At 41.8% G+C, this 22,190-nt stretch overlaps 1 protein-coding gene across 1 annotated transcript in view; it reads right to left on the bottom strand.

Annotated features, from left to right (window-relative positions):
- NEK8 (NIMA related kinase 8) overlaps window positions 1-22,190 on the bottom strand; it is a 57,389-nt gene that overhangs the window by 23,129 nt on the left and 12,070 nt on the right. The window contains exons 4-6 of the mRNA XM_075262602.1: window positions 5,788-5,919; window positions 1,809-2,014; window positions 647-726 (exon numbers count right to left, since the gene is read on the bottom strand). Coding sequence (XP_075118703.1) covers window positions 647-726; window positions 1,809-2,014; window positions 5,788-5,919 — 418 coding nt within the window. The remainder of the gene's footprint in view (window positions 1-646; window positions 727-1,808; window positions 2,015-5,787; window positions 5,920-22,190) is intronic.

The raw sequence follows: 22,190 nt of genomic DNA, 5'->3' as shown, positions 1-22,190 counted from the left end.
AGACTACGCATGCCCGCCTGGTGTAAGCCCGCACAAATACCCGCACATATGTGCAGTCGGCTCTGTCCGAGTCCCAATGGTAGAGCCGACTACACATGCGTGGAAGTTTGAACCCAGCTCCGGATGAAGACACGCAGAGAGGCCATTCCTGAAGAAGATGGAGGCGGCGCTGGAGATTTCTCTCACAGCACTGGGGATGCCCCCAGTGCTGCAAGATAACTCATTTGCATACAGACGAAAACCGGGATTTCTACCAAACGGTGGCGCAGAGAAGACAGCTAAAGGTAGGAGAAGAATAGCCTTTCTTAAGGTTATTCCTACGTTTGATCGAGAAAAAATGTGATTTTAATGATAGAATGCCTTTAATTTTATAGAACTGGAGATAGCTAAGCGAAGTACTTGGCTTTCCTTTGTAGTGCCACAGAGATGAATGGAGCGTGACATGCTCTCTTCAAAAAGGAAGACTCAGCGGGAGTCCCATACGTTGAACCCCCAGCGATCAGACACTTATTCCCCATCCTGTGGTTAGGAGATAGGTTCAGTTCATGACTCAACCCCTTTAACTCTCCACCACAGAGTTTTCTCTATTCAGTATCTGTTGTACAAACCAAATAATATCCAATGTCATAAAAACAGAAATCCTCACCGCGGGATCTGGCGCTGGGGATGCGGCCCGCTGGCCGTCCACGAGTTACTGCAGGCATTGCTGCCAGAGGCTTCTCCACTCTATAGAGAGAAAAAGAAGGTTTGTTCATTGGGATTGTAAGACATTTATTAAAGTGAAGATCCTTCTGAGGCTGTAGTTTGGTATCACAGGCTACTAAAACAGGTGGCATGTCCAAGTCTTTGGATGTGCACGAGCCACCAAGTCATTTACATGAAACCTGACAGCTTAGATCGACACACAGCACCAGCAAGTCACGTAGTACTCTATAGCTTTCAATAAAGACCATTTAAAGGGATTGTGTAGGTATGCCCTCTCATGTTATCTGATATTGGGTGTGGACAGAGGCAACTGCACGCTAGGAGAGACAGATTCCCAGGAGCGTGCCTGATGCCCGGTGAGTATTATGTACAGTCAAATAATTGGAGTAGGACAGAAAATGTCTGCACAACCCCTTTAAAGAAATGGAGACAGCACTATGTTCCTTAAAGGGGTTGTGCAGGACTTCAAAAACATGGCTGCTTTCTTCTTCTCTTGTCCATGCTGCAGCTCAGTCTTTTTCATTGTAAAGGGATGTAGACGTGGCATTGTCAAGTGACCGATGGACATGATGTCACCTCCTGAGAAGAAGCAGCCATGTTATCGAAATCCTGCACAACCCCTTTAAGCTCAAGTATGTTAAGAACAAAAGCCGCACATCAAACACATTAGACGGTCAACTTCTCCCGTCGACATCGGCGGGTCTGCCTGTCCTTAGTCTAATGTGTGTGTGTCTAGTGTAAAGATGAGCTTTTAGTAGGAAGGCGATTATTGTGCAGCACTGTCATGGATTCAGAAGCCTCAGTTTAGATAATGTCAGCTCGGAGATTGCGCTGTCATATAATAAATGCAGCGTGTTCGAGTAACAAGTCACTTCACATTAATCATAGGAATGAGTGTAATGTAACAGGTGCAGGATCTATCACCGCAGCAATAACCACGGCATATAAAGATGAGAAATACCACCTACACAGCCCACATCAACGTGGTGGGAGGATATCACTGGCAGATGTCAATGTAACATTAGAAATAACTTCTAGCACAAACCACCTAAATGTCAGTATTACTTGAAATTCCCCTAAGAATTGCTGTGAACGGCACTCACCTCATTTTGACGCTGCCAATGTCACTGTACAGGTTGAGAAGTGCAGGTATACAGATAGGATGGGCCATGATCTCATTCAGCTGGGGTCTCTTAGACGGGTCCAAGTTCAGCATGCTCAGAATAAGTTGGCGAAGTTCAGGACTGTAGCGATCTGATATCGGGGCAAAAGTCCCACTCATGATCTTCAGCACCAAAGCCGGCAAATTCTGTACAAATAAAACTTAATTTATTACATGCTTATACACACTGGAGAACCATTTACAAAGAAAATGGTGGAGATACACAGAGGACTCAATTTAAAGGGGGGTTTTCATAGTAATAACCTACCCACAGGATTAGTCACCAACATCTGATCAGTAAGGGTCAGACACTCAAACCAGGCATTAGTCACCTGATCAACTTATCTGGTTGCCTCAAGAAGCTGCAGCAAAGAATGAGGCCAGAGTCAGCTCTGCTCTTATTCAAATACTAGCAAAACACCACAACTATATAGTGAATAGACCTGCAGTTCCCCCAGTACCACAACTATATAGTGAATAGAGCTGCAGTTCCCCTGGTACCAGCACTATATAGTGAACAGAGCTACAGTTCCCTCGGCATCACCACTATATAGTGAATAGACCTGCAGTTCCCTCGGCACCACCACTATATAGTGAATAGACCTGCAGTTCCCTCGGCACCACCACTATATAGTGAGCAGAGCTGCAGTTCCCTCGGCACCACCACTATATAGTGAGCAGAGCTGCAGTTCCCTCGGCACCACCACTATATAGTGAGCAGAGCTGCAGATTTGCACCTGATACAAAAATATGCATCTGCCTCAGTCCATCATTATAGCTTCTGGCTGCGTGGATGTAGTTTTGTGTCTGATACTGATACCTAGGGTAGGCCAGAAAACCCCACAACAACCCTCCCTCACACCCAAATACATGGTCAATTAAAAGGGTTGTGCCAAGTTTACATATTAACTAACCACAGGATAGCAGACAGGTTGTAGATTAATGTGGAACCAACCACTTGGACCCCTACTGATCCCAAAAATGGGTTAAAGGGACACTTTAGTAAGTGCATAATGGATATTTAAAGGCAACCTGTCACACTGAATGAGTCAGATCTTCAGGCAGCATGTTATGGTAAGAAGAGATAAGCAGATTAATGTCTTAAAGGGGTTGTCCCATCACAATGATCCTATCTATACTGCTAGTTTATGTGGATTTAAGACTTTTCCTAAATGCATTGCTTTATCAAAACTGCTTTGTTTGGCCGCTATCTTAATTTATTCACTTCATTGTTTACACTCTGTTTCTATGGCGCTTGGGATTATCTGCTCATTTGTCAAGTGATGTAGCTTCCTGCTCTCAGGGGAGGAGGGAGGGACTGGAGAAGCTCTGAGCTGTTTGAGAAGCTCTGCTACTTAAATGACACAGATAGGGGAGGTGAGAGCTCCGAGATTTCTGAGCTCTTATCAGTCGGTTTAATTGAATTTGGCTGATAAGGGCTGAGATAGGGAGTCCGTTACCTCTGTATGTAAAACAAACTGACTCAAATCCAGCTCTGCTACATCAGCTTCACACTGTGGTAATTCATTTACAACCAATCCCGTGCAAGTGAAACCCCGCCCACCTATGTGCCGAGAAAAGCAGGAAGCGAAGAGAGCACAACAGCCTGCAGGTTAGTGAACAAGCGTCATGGGAATACCCCTTTAAGTACCTTAAGAAAGAACTGGGGATCAGAGAAACTGCCCCTAAAAAGGAGGAGCCTCCATGTGTCGCCCTCCATGGACCCATTCATTTCATTAATAAGCCCAGGCTGCAAAATGGACAGAGATAGGAACTGTACTGAATATTGCCCCTGGGCTCACGGCCCCCTATACAGTCCCATGATATAACAAGGGTGTGTTTATGGGGCCATAAGAAAATAATTTGTCAATATGCCAGCCATTAACAACATTAGTAACACGCTGACGTTCGTGTGCACGGTGCCTAATACAATAGATTTATGTTTTTCTAGCTATGAAAGATAATATCTCTCTAGAAAAACATAAATTTCTCAAGGGGAAGAAAGCAGACATCAGGTATGTGGCGGCTTCCAGGTAAGGTTGTTCAGCTATAGTAACAAGAAACTATTACTCAATCCTTGAAGATGTTTTAGTTTCATGTCAACATAAGAAAGAAAATCCGAGTGAGAAAGGTCAAACCCATCTAGATCACAAGGCCGCAGTACGGTGTCAGGCTGTGTCATGGTTCTTTGTACACTATCATTAAAATTGCTATCACAATATTGAAGATTTAATAAAATTGGCAAAGTGGAGCGGTCACCCCTCAAGACCAATACGGTTTATTCTTGGGTCAAATTCTCTTAATCATTTGAAGTGTAACTTCAGCCATTCAATTACATGGCTCTGAGTTGTGGTTCTGGCCTGGGCGTTCAGTGCTGGGGATATGCTATAGGTTAATATGGTGCAAGATTGACATGGTGAACAAGCACCATAGGCGTCCATCCCCCCTCCTCCTGCATCAGCCACAACCTATGTCAGCAACTCCAGCTCTGAGTACAGGCTGTCATAGAATTAGTAGGACATTTATTCTTAATGTTTTTGGGCCAAGTATCCCATAATTCCAAAGGCTATGGTCATGTGCTGCACATGAAAACCACAGGATCATAAGGCTAGGGCTACACGGCCGCATCGGCTGGAACACAAAGTCTATGCAGTCACATTGTGAAAGTGAATGCAGTCCCATTGTGACTTGGTTGACCTAATAATGCTGCAATACCCAGAACGGCCACTGCAAAAAGCAAGGCGTTCTGACCAATGCAATGCTGCCATGCTTTGTAAGTAATAAACGCGCCCCCAAACAAAAATTAGAGGTAGGAAAACAATGGTTTGATTTAAAAAAAAAAAAAAAAAAAAAAAAGTGGGCATATTCATTGGCTGTCCTAGCTCCCTAATCCTAAGGACTGGTCTTTCATGCTCTAGAAATAATGTGGGTATAACGTGGTCCGCCAGGGTTTGTGCCCAAAAAATGCTTCTTCTTGCAAGACCTTTCTCTATGCATTTTTCTAGCGGAATGGGGAACGGAATCCCCTGAAACATTAAGATTAAAGAGATTATCCAACACAATAAAACTGATAGTGTACCCTATAGATCTCTGCCTGGTAACGGGGAACGCTGAGTGTAGCAGCCCTCTTCAGCTAGTCAGCGGATTAGTTGGACACCCAAAAATCTAACACCACTGATCTTGGATAAGCCCTTTAAAGGGTTTGTCCCATAACAAGGATCCTATCTATACTGCTAGTTTATGTGGCTTTAAGACTTTTCCTAAATACACTGCTTTATCAAAACTGCTTTGTTTGGCTGCTATCTTAATTTATTCACTTCATTGTTTACACTCCGTTTCTATGGCCCTTGGGATTATCTGCTCATTTGTCATGTGATGTAGCTGCCTGCTCCCAGGAGGGAGGGAGGGGTTGGGAGCAGCTCTGAGCTGTTTGTGTCTGATAAGTAGCAGAGCTTCTCAGATAGGGGAGGTGAGAGCTCTGGGATTTCTGAGCTCTTATCAGTCAGTTCAATTGAATTTGGCTGATAAGGGCTGAGATAAGGAGTCTGTTACCTCTGTATGTAATGCAAGCTGACTCAAATCCAGCTCTGCTACATCAGCTTCACACTGTGGTAATTCATTTACAACCAATTCTGTGCAAGTGAAACCCCGCCCACCAATGTGCGGAGAAAAGAAGGAAGTGAAGAGAGCACAACAGCCTGCAGGTTAGTGAAAAAGCGTCATGGGAATACCCCTTTAACTTGTTTTTTGGAGAACTCCTATTTGTAGGCTTACCTTAATGAAGTTATTACCATTTGCTCAATTAGTAATTCCCTAATAACCCGTTACTAATGTGACTGATTCCTGTAGCCGTTGTTGCGATCTGGACATAGGAATAGTAAATTCACAGGTTCTGCATTATTAGAAGAGATAATTCTTACCGCAGCTTCAAACGCCCTCTTAAGACTTGCAAGCTCATAGAGGACACAGCCAAGAGCCCAAATATCACTTTTCTGGTTATACGGCTTCCCCTCGCACAGTTCTGGGGAGATGTAACATGGGGTTCCCACAACCTGGAAAATACATAATAATAATAATAATAGGATTAGACTCCCTTATAAAAACTCGGTACTCAGTATTACCACAGGACATGTACAATAGATCCCATGTATAATCTGCAAACAATGGACAATAGGCAGTTACATAATGTAAGGACATATAATTGGAAACAGAAATTAAATCATTACATAAGTGCTTATATTGATGTAATAACAAGGACTAACCAGGACTGGATTGTCATAACACAAGCAGGTAAAGTGAACCTGTCAGGTCTATTTGGCACAGTAAACCACCCACAGGTCCTTACAGACCGGGGGGATTAGTATTCCAAATCGCCCTGTTATAAAGCCAGTCGTGTCCGCATTTAGAATATACAAACCTGTATACTTACCTAGAGATGAGTCTCATCTTCACTGCACATTTGCCAGAGGTACGGAGAATGTGCACTGAAGCCAAGATGTCCTCCTCTGCCTCCAGTAAAGAACTGAGAAGATGCGGGAAGTACAGTTGTAGGGGAAGTACAAAGATTTTTATTTTAATTTCGGGCACGTATGGCTTTACAACAGGGCAATTTGAGACATTAAATCCATTGTCCATAAGGACCTGCAGGTGACTTATTGTCCCAAATCACCCTGATAGGTTCCCTTTAAAGAGGACCGGTCACCAAACGTCTCCATAAAATAACAATTCTGCAGCATCTTTTCTTAGACTTCTATGTTTTGCCTGATGGTCTTGTTCCAGTGGAAGTCCTCGCTGCTCATGACCGCTGTGGCCTCAGGCGCTGAAGGAAAGGTGATGTATGTGAGTGACATCCTGATTCCTTTACATAGGTCGCTGAGGCCAATCACGGGAAGCGGTGAGTCTGGCCTGAAGAAGAACCGGGGGAAAACTGGACCAAACACCGGAGCACGGAATGTGGGGTTTTCTGGTTTTTTGGTTTTTTTTTACACCTTCTCCGATCTTGTGCAAAGCTGTATAACCTAGACAACCCCTTTAATATATTTCGTAATATAATTTATTGACAAATTTTGTCTCCTTCCTGTGAAATCTTGCCTCTCTTCACTCTTTCCTTTGCCTCTCTATTGAGAGCTGTCCCCTACCTCTCATTATGGACGGTGTATGGGCTGTGTGAAATGAAGAGAAAATGAGAGGAGGGTCTCTTCAAACAGTTATATCTCTGGCATTATAAAACATAGAAACTTGCTTCTGGTGTCATATAATGGAGGAGGTTCTCATTAGAGATAGAAGTATTCGATCAAAAACCTCCATTTGCATAGTTATTGGTGTACTCAGTCGAATACCATGTGAAAAGGCGGGAAATATTCGTTTCCCCTCCAACCTCCCCATGCGCCTTGTTTTTTTTAACACCAATGTCTACGGAGGGGAGGTATTCAACTGAATATACTCGTTCATCTCTAGTTCTCATCTTTCATATGACACTACACTAAGGATTCAGTTCTAGCTGTATAATTTCCAGAGATATCACTGGTTGAAAACGTTCACGATTGGAGTACATATATGCAGATGAATAGATTCTCCTCCTTCATATGACACCAAAAGCAAGTTTCTACAATGTATAATGCCTGAGATAAAACTGATTGAAGTGACCCCTCCCCACTGTCATTATCTCTTCCCTTCCCTACCCCACACACAGTGAGAAGCTCTCAATAGAGAAGCAAGGGAAAGAGTGAATAAAATGCAGGATTTCACAGAAAGGAGCCAAAATGTGTTAAGAAAATCAAACGTTATCTAAACGTTTAGTTGCGCTTTAGGAAAATTTCATGGTTTTACAGTTTTGCATTTTATTCTATAATAGGATCTCTGTAGATGACCTGTCACACCAAAAACACAAGTGGAAAATTATGTATGTATTTTCAGTGGGACGGATCTGACAATGTCTGGACGTGACAATCAACCAAATTTATCCATCAATAATAAATGAGTAGCCTCAAAACTAATGCAACTAAACAACAACAAAAATTGAGGAATTCAAAAAAATAAAAATATATATTTTTAATGTCTGGACGTGTCCTGACTTAAGGGGCAGAGGATAAAATGCTTGACTGATTCAGAGTACCGTGCAGATAAATATAGCAGGCCGGCTTTTTACACTCAGCAACTGGAGGCATCACCGACAAGCTCTACGGTGACGCACATGGGAAAAACATGAAAAATTACAGAATTCAGGTCAAGTGAGGTCAATTCGAGAATGGGTAAGTCCTCAGGAGACTCGGGCCTTTTCACAATGTTGTCCTCTGATTCACGAATACACCAGAAAAGCTCTCCATACATACTCCAAACGTATCCATGTATGCTAAAACAGTCACATAATAACATGATCACTTATGTTGAATTTTTGGAATTCATTCTGTTACCATATTGCTTTCCCTACTACACTTTCATAACTACTCTGCAGCAATGGAACGGAGTATGTTATATATGGACTTCCTGGTAGGTTTCTGCTTAAAGGGGTTGTCCCATAACAAGCATCCTATCTATACTGCTAGTTTATGTGGATATAAGACTTTTTCTAAATGCATTGCTTTATCAAAACTGCTTCATTTGACCGCTATCTTAATTTATTCACTTCATTGTTGACACTGGCCCTTGGCATTATCTGCTCATTTCCCAAGTGAGGTAGCTGCCTGCTCTCAGGGGGGAGGGAGGGGCTGACAAGCAACGGAGCTCCTCCTATAGGGGAGGGGGGGGTGAGAGCTCTGGGATTACTGTGCTGTCTATCTTCAGCTTTTCCACTTATCAGCCGGTTTAATTGAATTTGGATGATAAGGGCTGATATAAGGCGTCCATTACCTCTGGATATAATGCAAACTGACTCAAATCCAGCTCTGCTACATCAGTTTCCACAACAGCGTTAGACTGTGGATCATAGCAGATAGCAGAGCAAGTGAAACCCCACCCACCAATGTGCGAGAAATCCAGGAAGTACACACAGTAATAACAGACAGTATAACAGACAGTATAACAGACAGTAATAACAGACAGTAATAACAGACAGTATAATAGACAGTAATAACAGACAATAATAACAGACAGTATAACAGACAGTATAACAGACAGTATAACAGACAGTAATAACAGACAGTAATAACAGACAGTATAACAGACAGTAATAACAGACAGTAATAACAGACAGTATAATAGACAGTAATAACAGACAATAATAACAGACAGTATAACAGACAGTATAACAGACAGTAATAACAGACAGTAATAACAGACAGTATAATAGACAGTAATAACAGACAATAATAACAGACAGTATAACAGACAGTATAACAGACAGTATAACAGACAGTAATAACAGACAGTAATAACAGACAGTATAACAGACAGTAATAACAGACAGTAATAATAGACAGTATAACAGACAGTAATAATAGACAGTAATAACAGACAGTAATAACAGACAGTAATAATAGACAATATAACAGACAGTAATAACAGACAGTAATAACAGACAGTATAACAGACAGTAATAACAGACAGTATAACAGACAGTAATAATAGACAGTAACAACAGACAGTACAACAGACAGTAATAACAGACAGTAATAACAGACAGTAATAACAGACAGTATAACAGACAGTATAACAGACAGTATAATAGACAGTAATAACAGACAGTAATAACAGACAGTATAACATACAGTATAACAGACAGTAATAACAGACAGTATAACAGACAGTAATAACAGACAGTATAACAGACAGTAATAACAGACAGTATAACAGACAGTAATAACAAACAGTATAACAGACAGTAATAACAGACAGTAATAACAGACAGTAATAACAGACAGTATAACAGACAGTAATAACAGACAGTATAACAGACAGTATAACAGACAGTAATAACAGACAGTATAACAGACAGTATAACAGACAGTAATAGACAGTATAACAGACAGTAATAATAGACAGTATAACAGACAGTATAACAGACAGTAATAACAGACAGTATAACAGTAATAACAGACAGTAATAACAGACAGTAATAACAGACAGTATAACAGACAGTATAACAGACAGTAATAACAGACAGTATAACAGACAGTAATAACAGACAGTAATAACAGACAGTATAACAGACAGTAATAACAGACAGTATAACAGACAGTATAATAGACAGTAATAACAGACAGTATAACAGTAATAACAGACAGTAATAACAGACAGTAATAACAGACAGTATAACAGACAGTATAACAGACAGTAATAACAGACAGTATAACAGACAGTAATAACAGACAGTAATAACAGACAGTATAACAGACAGTATAATAGACAGTAATAACAGACAGTATAACAGACAGTATAACAGACAGTAATAATAGACAGTATAACAGACAGTATAACAGACAGTAATAACAGACAGTATAACAGTAATAACAGACAGTAATAACAGACAGTAATAACAGACAGTAATAACAGACAGTATAACAGACAGTAATAACAGACAGTATAACAGACAGTATAACAGACAGTAATAACAGACAGTAATAACAGACAGTAATAACAGACAGTAATAACAGACAGTATAAGAGACAGTATAATAGACAGTAATAACAGACAGTATAACAGACAGTATAATAGACAGTAATAACAGACAGTATAACAGACAGTATAACAGACAGTAATAATAGACAGTATAACAGACAGTATAACAGACAGTAATAACAGACAGTATAACAGTAATAACAGACAGTAATAACAGACAGTAATAACAGACAGTAATAACAGACAGTAATAACAGACAGTATAACAGACAGTATAATAGACAGTAATAACAGACAGTATAACAGACAGTAATAACAGACAGTAATAACAGACAGTAATAACAGACAGTAATAACAGACAGTATAAGAGACAGTATAACAGACAGTATAACAGACAGTAATAACAGACAGTATAACAGACAGTAATAACAGACAGTATAATAGACAGTAATAACAGACAATAATAACAGACAGTATAACAGACAGTGATAATAGACAGTATAACAGACAGTAATAACAGACAGTATAACAGACAGTAATAACAGACAGTAATAATAGACAGCAAATCAAATCAAAAAATGCTTTATTGGCACGTCCGAATAGGTATTTGGCATTGCCAAAGCTAGTAAAGTGGGTGGGTGGGTGGGGGAGTTGGGTTGGGTGGGTGGTGGGTATGGGGGGGGGGTTCGGTTATAACAGTCCATGGAGTCTCATCTTCCTCTTCGTTGGTGACTGCTATATGGGGAGGTGGGGGTGGGGGTGGGGGTGGGTGGGGCGGGTGTTTTGGGATAAATATAACAGTCCATGGAGTCTCATCTTCCTCTTGTTTGGTGACAGCTGGACACGTATTGGGCAGCGATCTCCACAGTGGCCTCTTCTTCTCCCAGTAGGATGTAGAGTTTCCTCTTCTCGTCTGCAGATATGAAGTCTGGGATGTGGGCAGAGAGTCTTTGGTAGTAGACGGCCCTCATAGCTGAGTATTTGGTGCAGTGTAGCAGGAAGTGGGTCTCGTCTTCTAGGGCCCCCTGGTCACAGTGCTGGCACAGTCTCTTCTCCCGTGGCTTGTACGTCTGTCTGTATCGCCCCGTCTCTATCTCTAGGTTGTGGGCGCTCAGTCTGTATCGGCTCAGGGTCTGTCTGTGCTTGGGGTGGCGTATTCTCTCCAGGTAGGTGGCCATGGTGTAGTCCCTTTGTAGGGATTGGTACACGGTGAGTTTCTTGGAGTTATTTATTTCGTTTCTCCATTCTTCAATGTACCGCTCTCTGTTTGCCTCTGTGGTCGCCTTTATTTCGGCCTTGGTTATCATCTGTTGGAGTTTTTGGTTTGGTGGTTGGCTGCTGTTTGGTTGTTGAATGTCTGGTTTGCTCAGGTGGCTTAGCCATGCTTGGTGGTGGTAGGAGTCAGGCTTGCTCCCCTGGATGTGTGCCTGGAAAGCTAGCGCCCTCTTCTGTATGGTGAGCCATAGGGGGAGTCTGCCTAGCTCTGCCCTGCAGGCTATGTTGGTGGTGTTGCGATGGACATGTAGCAGGTATTTGCAGAACTCCAGGTGGAAGTTCTCTGTTGGGCTGGAATCCCACCTTGACTGGTCTGGGTAGGTGGCTGGGCCCCAAACCTCACTGCCATAGAGAAGGATCGGGGAGATGACAGCGTCAAATATCTTCATCCAGACCCTCACCGGTGGTTTGAGGTGGTACAGTTGTCTTCTGATGGCGTAGAAGGTTCTGCAGGCTTTTGCTTTCAGGGTTTCTATTGCTGCTTTGAAGCTTCCTGATTGGCTGAGCTCCAGCCCCAGGTAGGTGTAGCTGTTGGTTTTCTCCAGTGTGGAGCCGTTCAGTGTGAATTGTGAGGTGGTGGAGGCTTTATTGTGGCCCTTCTTCTGGAATACCATGATTTTGGTCTTCTTCTGGTTGATGGGTAGGGCCCATGTGGTGCTGAATTTTTCCAGCACTGACAGGCTTTCTTGGAGGTCTTTCTCGGTGGGGGCCAGGAGTAGGAGGTCATCGGCGTATAGCAGGAACTTCACCTCTCGATTGTTCAGGGTGAGGCCTGGGGTTGGTGAGGCCTCCAGGGCTGTAGCCAGTTCATTGATATAGATGTTGAAGAGCGTTGGGCTCAGGCTACAGCCTTGTCTGACCCCTCGGGCCTGTTGGAAGTATGCTGTCCTTTTCCCATTCACCTTCACACTGCACTGGTTTCCGGTGTAGGAGCTCTTGATGACGTCGTACGTTCTTCCTCCTATTCCACTCTCTAGGAGTTTTAGAAGTAGGCCTGGGTGCCATACTGAATCAAACGCCTTCTTAAAGTCCACGAAGCAGGCGAATATCTTGCCTCTTCTGGTGTTGTGGACGTGCGTCTTGATGAGGCTGTGCAGGGTGTAGATATGGTCTGTGGTGCGGTGGTTTGGCATGAACCCTGCTTGGCTCTTGCTGAGGACCCCGTGTTGTGTGAGGAAGGTGAGGATTCTGTTATTGATGATGCTGTTGAACAGTTTCCCTAGCGTGCTGCTGACGCAGATCCCTCTGTAGTTGTTGGGGTCATATTGGTCCCCATTCTTGTAGATGGGGGTTATGAGCCCTTTGTTCCAGTCTTCGGGGAAGTGTCCAGCATTGAGCACGAGGGTGAATAGCTTTGCCAGTGCCGCGTGTATTGCTGGAGGGCTGTATTTGATCATCTCTGGTAGGATGCCGTCAGGGCCACTGGCCTTTTTGCCTTTCAGCACGGCAATTCTTTCCTGTATATCTTTTATGGTGATTGGCGAGTCCAGAGGGTTCTGGAAGTCTTTGATGACTTTCTCCATGTCCCTCAGTTTGGTGATTATCTGTTGCTGTTCTGGAGTTAGTTCTTCTTCTGGGATGTTTTTGTAGAGACCTCTGAAGTAGTTGAGCCAGATATTGCCATTTTGGATGTGGAGAGAGTTTTTCTTGGGCTTTGTGCCCATGTGGTGCCAGGTCTCCCAGAATGAGCTGTCCTGGAGGGAGTCCTCTAGTTGCTCAATTTTGTGGGAGAGGTATCTCTGTTTCTTCTCTCTGAGGGTGCCCTTGTATTGCTTGCATAGATTGCTGTAGGCTTCCCTCACCTCCTTGTTGTTGGGGTCCCTGTGTTTTTGGTTGGAGGCTGTTCTTAGGGTATGGCGTAGTGCTTTGCAGTCGCTGTCGAACCATTTGTGGGACTGTTTGTTGGTTTGTCTTATGGGTTTGGTTCGTTTCAGGCCTGCTAGTTCTGCTGTGGTCTGTAGGATGTACTTGAGATCCTTCACAGCTCTGGTGACTCCCTGTTGGTCTGGCTGATAGTTGTTTGTATGGAAGTTTGTGAGCAGTGTCTTGATTTCGGGTCGGTTGGTTGCGTTGCTATATTCTATGGCCTGGTGGTTGGCCCATTTGAAATGTCTTGGTAGGTTGTAGAGGCCGGACTGTTGGGGCTCATGTATGGGTGTTTTGTTCCTGGTTCTCATGTATAGTAGGATCTGGTTGTGGTCTGATAGATGGGAGTCAGGTGCGATTGTGAAGTCTTCAATGTCTGACAGGTCTGCGTCTGTAATGGCATAGTCCACCACGCTGTTGCCCACTTGAGAGTTTAGTGTGAAGCGTCCTCTGGGATCGCCTGTGGTACGTCCGTTTATTATGTACAGTCCTAGGCTTCGGCACATGTTCAGCAGTTGTCTCCCACTCTTGTTGACAATTCTGTCTTGGCTGTTTCTTCTTGTCTGTGTGGGTTCTGGGTGGTGGATCTCACTACCCTGCGTATGTGGGTTGTCGTCAGGAGGCAGGTAGTCTAACTCTGTGCCTGTCCTTGCATTCAGGTCTCCGCATATTAGTACTCTGCCTTTGGGTTGGAAGTGGACAGCTTCCCTTTGTAGGACCTCGTAAGTGTCGGGGTCGTGGTAGGGGGACCCTGGTGGGGGCATATATACTGCACAGAGATAGATGTCTTGCTGGCCGCTGAGGATGGAGCTGCTTATTTTTATCCATATGTGATTAGTTCCACGTTTGGTAGCTTTTACGTGTTCTTTGAGCTCCACCTTGTACCATATTAGTATGCCTCCTGAGTGGCGGCCATGTTTGGTGGTCTTATTTTTCTGGGCGGGCACTGAGAATTCCTTGTAGCCCATGGGTGTTAGGGACTCGTCATCTGCCCGGGTCCATGTCTCTAGGAGGATTTGAATGTCTATGTTTTTTAGTCTGTCTATGAAGTCTGGATCTTTTGATTTAGATCCAAAGGCTGAGGCGTTCAGCCCTTGTATGTTCCAACTACTGATAGTTAGTGATTTCATCTTCAGTGTGTAAACCTTGTAATGAGCTGTCCTGCAGAGGACGGGCTGGGTTCTTGGTTGGTTGCAGTGTGGCCAGGTATTGGTTTATGTGCATTGCTGTTGTGGCCATTGTACTAACCGCATGCTCTATTCTCTTTATTGTCTCTATGTTGGTGCTCTGGGTTGCTCTGGTTGGCTTTTTCTTGATAGGTGGCATCTTTGGGGGGTTCTGTCTTGGATATTGGCGGTTGTCGGGTATTATTTCCATGGTTCTTTGTCTTGTTTGTTGTCTAGGCCCGGGGGCTCTGTTGAGCACTAAGTCTTTGAATTCCTTCGCTAGGAGGCTGACGCCATGTTTATTGAGGTGTTTGTCATCATATAGGTGACGCTTATCTATGGAGGGGTGTTGTGCCAGGGTGATGCCTGATGTTTGTCTGATTCTGGTCGCCAGCTCTTTGTTGATCCCCATGATGGTAGCTTCAGAGATGTCTTCTCGTGGGAGCAGAGATGACAGGATGATACTACTGTCTGGGAACTGTTGCTTTGCTTTCTCTGCTAGTTGGACCAGTTGGCCCGCTGTCTGTTGGGGCTGGTCAGTGAGATCTTCTGTGCCTGTGTGTATGACAATGTGTTTCGGGGTAGTGAAGAAAGGCTTGCAAATGACGGTATTGGCTTTTTCAATGGTTGGGCTGTGGATTTTCTTGACTCTTTGCCGTGGGAAGAGCTTTCTTGTATTAATGTACTTGCCATTGGAGTCTATGATCAGGACTATATCTGGGTTTGAGGTTCTCGTTGTTTGGGTTCTCTCTGGCTCTATGTCTGGGGTGATGGGAAGTTCTGGGCTTTCTTGTGATGTGTGAGGCATTTCTGGCTTATTGATACCTTGATCAGAGTCTGATCAGCATAACATACAGTATAACAGACAGTAATAACAGACAGTATAACAGACAGTAATAATAGACAGTAACAACAGACAGTACAACAGACAGTAATAACAGACAGTAATAACAGACAGTATAATAGACAGTAATAACAGACAGTATAACAGACAGTATAACAGACAGTAATAACAGATAGCAATAACAGTAATAACAGACAGTATAACAGACAGTAATAACAGACAGTAATAACAGACAGTATAAGAGACAGTATAACAGACAGTAATAACAGACAGTAATAACAGACAGTATAACAGACAGTAATAACAGACAGTAATAACAGACAGTAATTAGACAGTATAACAGACAGTAATAACAGACAGTATAACAGTAATAACAGACAGTATAACAGACAGTATAACATACAGTAATAACAGACAGTATAACAGACAGTAATAACAGACAGTATAACAGACAGTAATAACAGACAGTATTAACAGACAGTATAACAGACAGTATAACGGACAGTAATAACAGACAGTATAACAGACAGTAATAACAGACAGTATTAACAGACAGTATAACAGACAGTAATAACAGACAGTATAACAGACAGTAATAACAGACAGTAATAACAGACAGTAATAACAGACAGTATAACAGACAGTATAACAGACAGTAATAACAGACAGTATAACAGACAGCAATAACAGACAGTATAACAGACAGTAATAACAGACAGTAATAACAGACAGTAATAACAGACAGTATAACAGACAGTAATAACAGACAGTATAACAGACAGTAATAACAGACAGTATAACAGACAGTATAACAGACAGTAATAACAGACAGTATAACAGTAATAACAGACAGTAATAACAGACAGTAATAACAGACAGTAATAACAGACAGTATAAGAGACAGTATAACAGACAGTATAACAGACAGTATAACAGTAATAACAGACAGTAATAACAGACAGTAATAACAGACAGTAATAACAGACAGTATAACAGACAGTATAACAGACAGTATAACAGACAGTAATAACAGACAGTAATAACAGACAGTAATAACAGACAGTATAAGAGACAGTATAACAGACAGTATAACAGACAGTATAATAGACAGTAATAACAGACAGTATAACAGACAGTATAACAGACAGTATAACAGACAGTAATAACAGACAGTAATAAGACAGTATAACAGACAGTAATAATAGACAGTATAACAGACAGTAATAACAGACAGTATAACAGACAGTAATAACAGACAGTATAACAGACAGTAATAACAGACAATAATAATAGACAGTATAACAGACAGTAATAACAGACAGTATAACAGACAGTAATAACAGACAGTATAACAGACAGTAATAACAGACAATAATAATAGACAGTATAACAGACAGTACGGTAATAATAGAAAGTATAACAGACAGTAATAACAGACAGTATAACAGACAGTACGGTAATAACAGACAGTATAACAGACAGTAATAACAGACAGTATAACAGAGAACCATCTGTTAGCTATAGACATTAATACTACAAAGATAACAGACGCTTAAAGGGGTTCTGCAGGATACATTGATATTTCTAATGTAAGCTACCTACCAATAATCTATATTTATCTAGGCTGCGGGTGCGATCATGTGATCACCCCAGGCACATTTTCTGATTTTCCGGTGACATTCCGTTTCGGGAAGGGTGGAACTGGAATGTCACATATACTAACCCACCCCATCATATTTAACTGACTTCCAGTCTGGACCTTCTAGGAATGGGACATCACTTCTTCTGGGCAGCCGGCACTCTTCTTCTAGACATCTGCTGGCTGCCCACGCCTGCACAATGGAGCCAGAAGATTGGAAGACAAGTAAGTACGATGGGGTGGGGGTGGGGCTGTTGAGTTTGTTAGGAAGGGCTAGTAGTGGGCGGGCTAGCTAGGGAAGCAGGGATAGGGAGGGAGTGAGAAAGTGAGAGAGGGATGTGTTCTGAGTCAGCTCCGAGTGGCCCAATGCATCATGGTAGTTGTAGGAAAACACAGAACAGGAAGCTACCTACAAATGAAGTGGATGCCAGGAGCTCATAGAGAAACCCATAAATCACTCAAAATACCGCTAAAGGTATTTGGGACACTTAATAACCTATTAATAGCACTAACAGATCTTTTTTGAAAAATGGAAAAACCCCTTTAACGTCCGTCATAAGTCCACTATTTTCTACAGACACAAAAGTCCTGCACCTGCGTTATAATGTCCACTAAAATAACAGACATGTGATGGATTTGGTGAAAATCGACACAAACGGACAATAGATCAAATCCAGCCAGCATGGACGCCACATACAGTGAAACGTCTCCATAAGACTACCCACTATTACACTTATTAGATATCACCAGTACTGGATTTGCTTCTAATATAAAATAATGCAGTGAACTTATAATAACCTCAGTTTACAAGTGTCAGTCATGCGGCAGTATTTGGATTCTTCAGTATTGGGTGAAACCATGAGAAATTCTAAGAACGGAAATTTAAGAGTTGTAGAAAGACAAATCATAGGAAAAATATGTAGCATACTAAGAAATAACAAGTTAAATAGTATAAAAGGCAACTGATGTCAAACATAAGGTAAGTATCAAGTTACCAGTAAATTATGAGTATACAGAATACTGCGGGCTATTGTCTGACATGACATGTCATATTATGACATCTGACGGCACTGTCTATGTACAGTATAACACTCACGCTACACTCCAGGCCCAGCCAGGAAACCTATTTACCTCCACAGCAGAAAGACATAAAATATTAAAGGCGTATTCCTGACATCCCAAAGGACATGCCATAAATATCTCAGAGATATGGGTCAGACCTCTGGAGCTGAGCTCTGTGATATATAGGGTTATATGATAGAGGGAGAGAAGCTGAGCTCTGTGATATATAGGGTTATATGATAGAGGAGAGAAGCTGAGCTCTGTGATATATAGGGTTATATGATAGAGGAGAGAAGCTGAGCTCTGTGATATATAGGATTATATGATAGAGGAGAGAAGCTGAGCTCTGTGATATATAGGGATATATGATAGAGGAGAGAAGCTGAGCTCTGTGATGTATATACGGTAGGTTTATATGATAGATGGAGAGAAGCTGAGCTGTGTGATATATAGGGTTATATGATAGATGGAGAGAAGCTGAGCTATGTGATATATAGGATCACATGATAGAGGAGAGAAGCTGAGCTCTGTGATATATAGGGTTATATAATAGATGGAGAGAAGCTGAGTTCAGTGATATATAGGATTATATGATAGAAGAGAGACGCTGAGCTCTGTGATATACAGTCCTATGAAAAAGTTTGGGCACCCCTATTAATCTTAATCATTTTTTGTTCTAAATATTTTGGTGTTTGCAACAGCCATTTCAGTTTGATATATCTAATAACTGATGGACACAGTAATATTTCAGGATTGAAATGAGGTTTATTGTACTAACAGAAAATGTGCAATATGCATTAAACCAAAATTTGACCGGTGCAAAAGTATGGGCACCCTTATCATTTTATTGATTTGAATTCCCCTAACTACTTTTTACTGACTTACTGAAGCACAAAATTGGTTTTGTAACCTCAGTGAGCTTTGAACTTCATAGCCAGATGTATCCAATCATAAGAAAAGGTATTTAAGGTGGCCAATTGCAAGTTGATCTCCTATTTGAATCTCCTCTGAAGAGTGGCATCATGGGCTACTCAAAACAACTCTCAAATGATCTGAAAACAAAGATTGTTCAACATAGTTGTTCAGGGGAAGGATACAAAAAGTTGTCTCAGAGATTTAACCTGTCAGTTTCCACTGTGAGGAACATAGTAAGGAAATGGAAGACCACAGGGACAGTTCTTGTTAAGCCCAGAAGTGGCAGGCCAAGAAAAATATCAGAAAGGCAGAGAAGAAGAATGGTGAGAACAGTCAAGGACAATCCACAGACCACCTCCAAAGAGCTGCAGCATCATCTTGCTGCAGATGGTGTCACTGTGCATCGGTCAACTATACAGCGCACTTTGCACAAATAGAAGCTGTATGGGAGAGTGATGAGAAAGAAGCCGTTTCTGCACGTACGCCACAAATAGAGTTGCCTGAGGTATGAAAAAGCACATTTGGACAAGGCAGCTTCATTTTGGAAACAAAAATTGAGTTGTTTGGTTATAAAAAAAGGCATTATGCATGGCGTCCAAAAAGAAACAGCATTCCAAGAAAAACACATGCTACCCACTGTAAAATTTGGTGGAGGTTCCATCATGCTTTGGGGCTGTGTGGCCAATGCCGGCATCGGGAATCTTGTTAAAGTTGAGAGTCGCATGGATTCCACTCAGTATCAGCAGATTCTTGAGAATAATGTTCAAGAATCAGTGACGAAGTTGAAGTTACGCCGGGGATGGATATTTCAGCAAGACAATGATCCAAAACACCGCTCCAAATCCTCAGGCATTCATGCAGAGGAACAATTACAATGTTCTGGAATGGCCATCCCAGTCCCCAGACCTGAATATCATTGAACATCTGTGGGATGATTTGAAGCGGGCTGTCCATGCTCGGCGACCATCTAACTTAACTGAACTTGAATTGTTTGTCCAAAATACCTTTATCCAGGATCCAGGAACTGATTAAAAACTACAGGAAGCGACTAGAGGCTGTTATCTTTGCAAAAGGAGGATCTACTAAATATTAATGTCACTTTTCTGTTGAGGTGCCCATACTTTTGCACCGGTCAAATTTTGGTTTAATGCATATTGCACATTTTCTGTTAGTACAATAAACCTCATTTCAATCCTGAAATATTACTGTGTCCATCAGTTATTAGATATATCAAACTGAAATGGCTGTTGCAAATACCAAAATATTTAGAACTAAAAATGATTAAGATTAATAGGGGTGCCCAAACTTTTTCATAGGACTGTATAGGGTTATATGATAGAGGGAGAGAAGCTGAGCTCTGTGATATATAGGGTTATATAATAGATGGAGAGAAGCTGAGTTCAGTGATATATAGGGTTATATAATAGATGGAGAGAAGCTGAGCTCTGTGATATATAGGGTTATATAATAGATGGAGAGAAGCTGAGTTCAGTGATATATAGGATTATATGATAGAAGAGAGAAGCTGAGCTCTGTGATATATATAGGGTTATATGATAGAGGAGAGAAGCTGAGCTCTGTGATATATATAGGGTTATATGATAGAGGAGAGATGCTGAGCTCTGTGATATATATAGGGTTATATGATAGAGGAGAGAAGCTGAGCTCTGTGATATATAGGGTTATATAATAGATGGAGAGAAGCTGAGTTCAGTGATATATAGGATTATATGATAGAAGAGAGAAGCTGAGCTCTGTGATATATATAGGGTTATATGATAGAGGAGAGAAGCTGAGCTCTGTGATATATAGGGTTATATGATAGAGGAGAGAAGCTGAGCTCTGTGATATATAGGGTTATATGATAGAGGAGAGAAGCTGAGCTCTGTGATATATAGGTTTATATGATAGAGGGAGAGAAGCTGAGCACTGTGATATATAGGGTTATATGATAGAGGAGAGAAGCTGAGCTCTGTGATATATAGGGTTATATGATAGAGGGAGAGAAGCTGAGCACTGTGATATATAGGGTTATATGATAGAGGAGAGACGCTGAGCTCTGTGATCCTATGCAGCTTCACTATCCACTGAATCCTACAAGACAGAGAACGACCCATAAGGCTACCTGGTGCTAGTCATTACAGTGGAGAGGAGCCACCAGGACTATCCATACTACCCAGGAGCCTGGTCTGCCTGTTCTGGATAATATTTGGTAAGGATACTCCAGCAGACAATCTCTATAATGTGCAGTGAATCTGGACTTTGATGCCGCTGCCTGCAGTCTGTGCTTCAGTATCGCAGCATGTGTGGTCAGCTTAATATAGCACAAAAAGAGGACTCAGCAAACTTTACTGGAAAAATAAGTCTCTATATTTAGAGCGTCAGCCTACAGTTACAGCAGAAGGAATTTTAGGCAATGTTTGTACCTCCCCATCTGGCCATGAATTCATTCTAAATGTGGCAATGTGGGCATCTATAAATGTATGTGGAAGGTGGGCACCCATCATCTGCGGCTAGTAAGTGACCTAGGAGGCTTTTACGATAATATGGCATACTTCTAAAAAAAATGTTTTTTCTTCAATTTATTCACTGAAAGGACAATTTTAACCTTTTCATGGAAGTTTTGGTCTATACACATAAAGTGTAGATGAATGTAATTAACCACTTCAGGACTGGGCCATTTTCTCTGGTTTGGAAACAGACACACATTTGGATTTTTTTTGTTCATGCGGTTTCAAGGACTATACCATATTTTTCTTTTGGGTTATAATAATAATTTCCGCGTCTTTATTCAGATTTACTTTAATGTTTATTTTTTTGCTTGTCTTTTCCTTATTTTAATACAGGGAAATGGTAAGAAAAAGCAGAGGGGAAATGTTACTCATATTTACCTCCTGTTTTTCACATTTTACCTCCTAAGCTACACTGCAGAGTTGATTTGAGTCCTCTAGGACCCAGCAGCTCATACAGATCCCGTCCACTGGTGGTCATGTGCCCATAG

The sequence above is a fragment of the Leptodactylus fuscus genome, chromosome 2 (assembly GCF_031893055.1).
Source record: "Leptodactylus fuscus isolate aLepFus1 chromosome 2, aLepFus1.hap2, whole genome shotgun sequence".
Taxonomy (NCBI): Eukaryota; Metazoa; Chordata; class Amphibia; order Anura; family Leptodactylidae; genus Leptodactylus; species Leptodactylus fuscus.
This window is presented reverse-complemented; position numbering and strand designations above follow the sequence as displayed.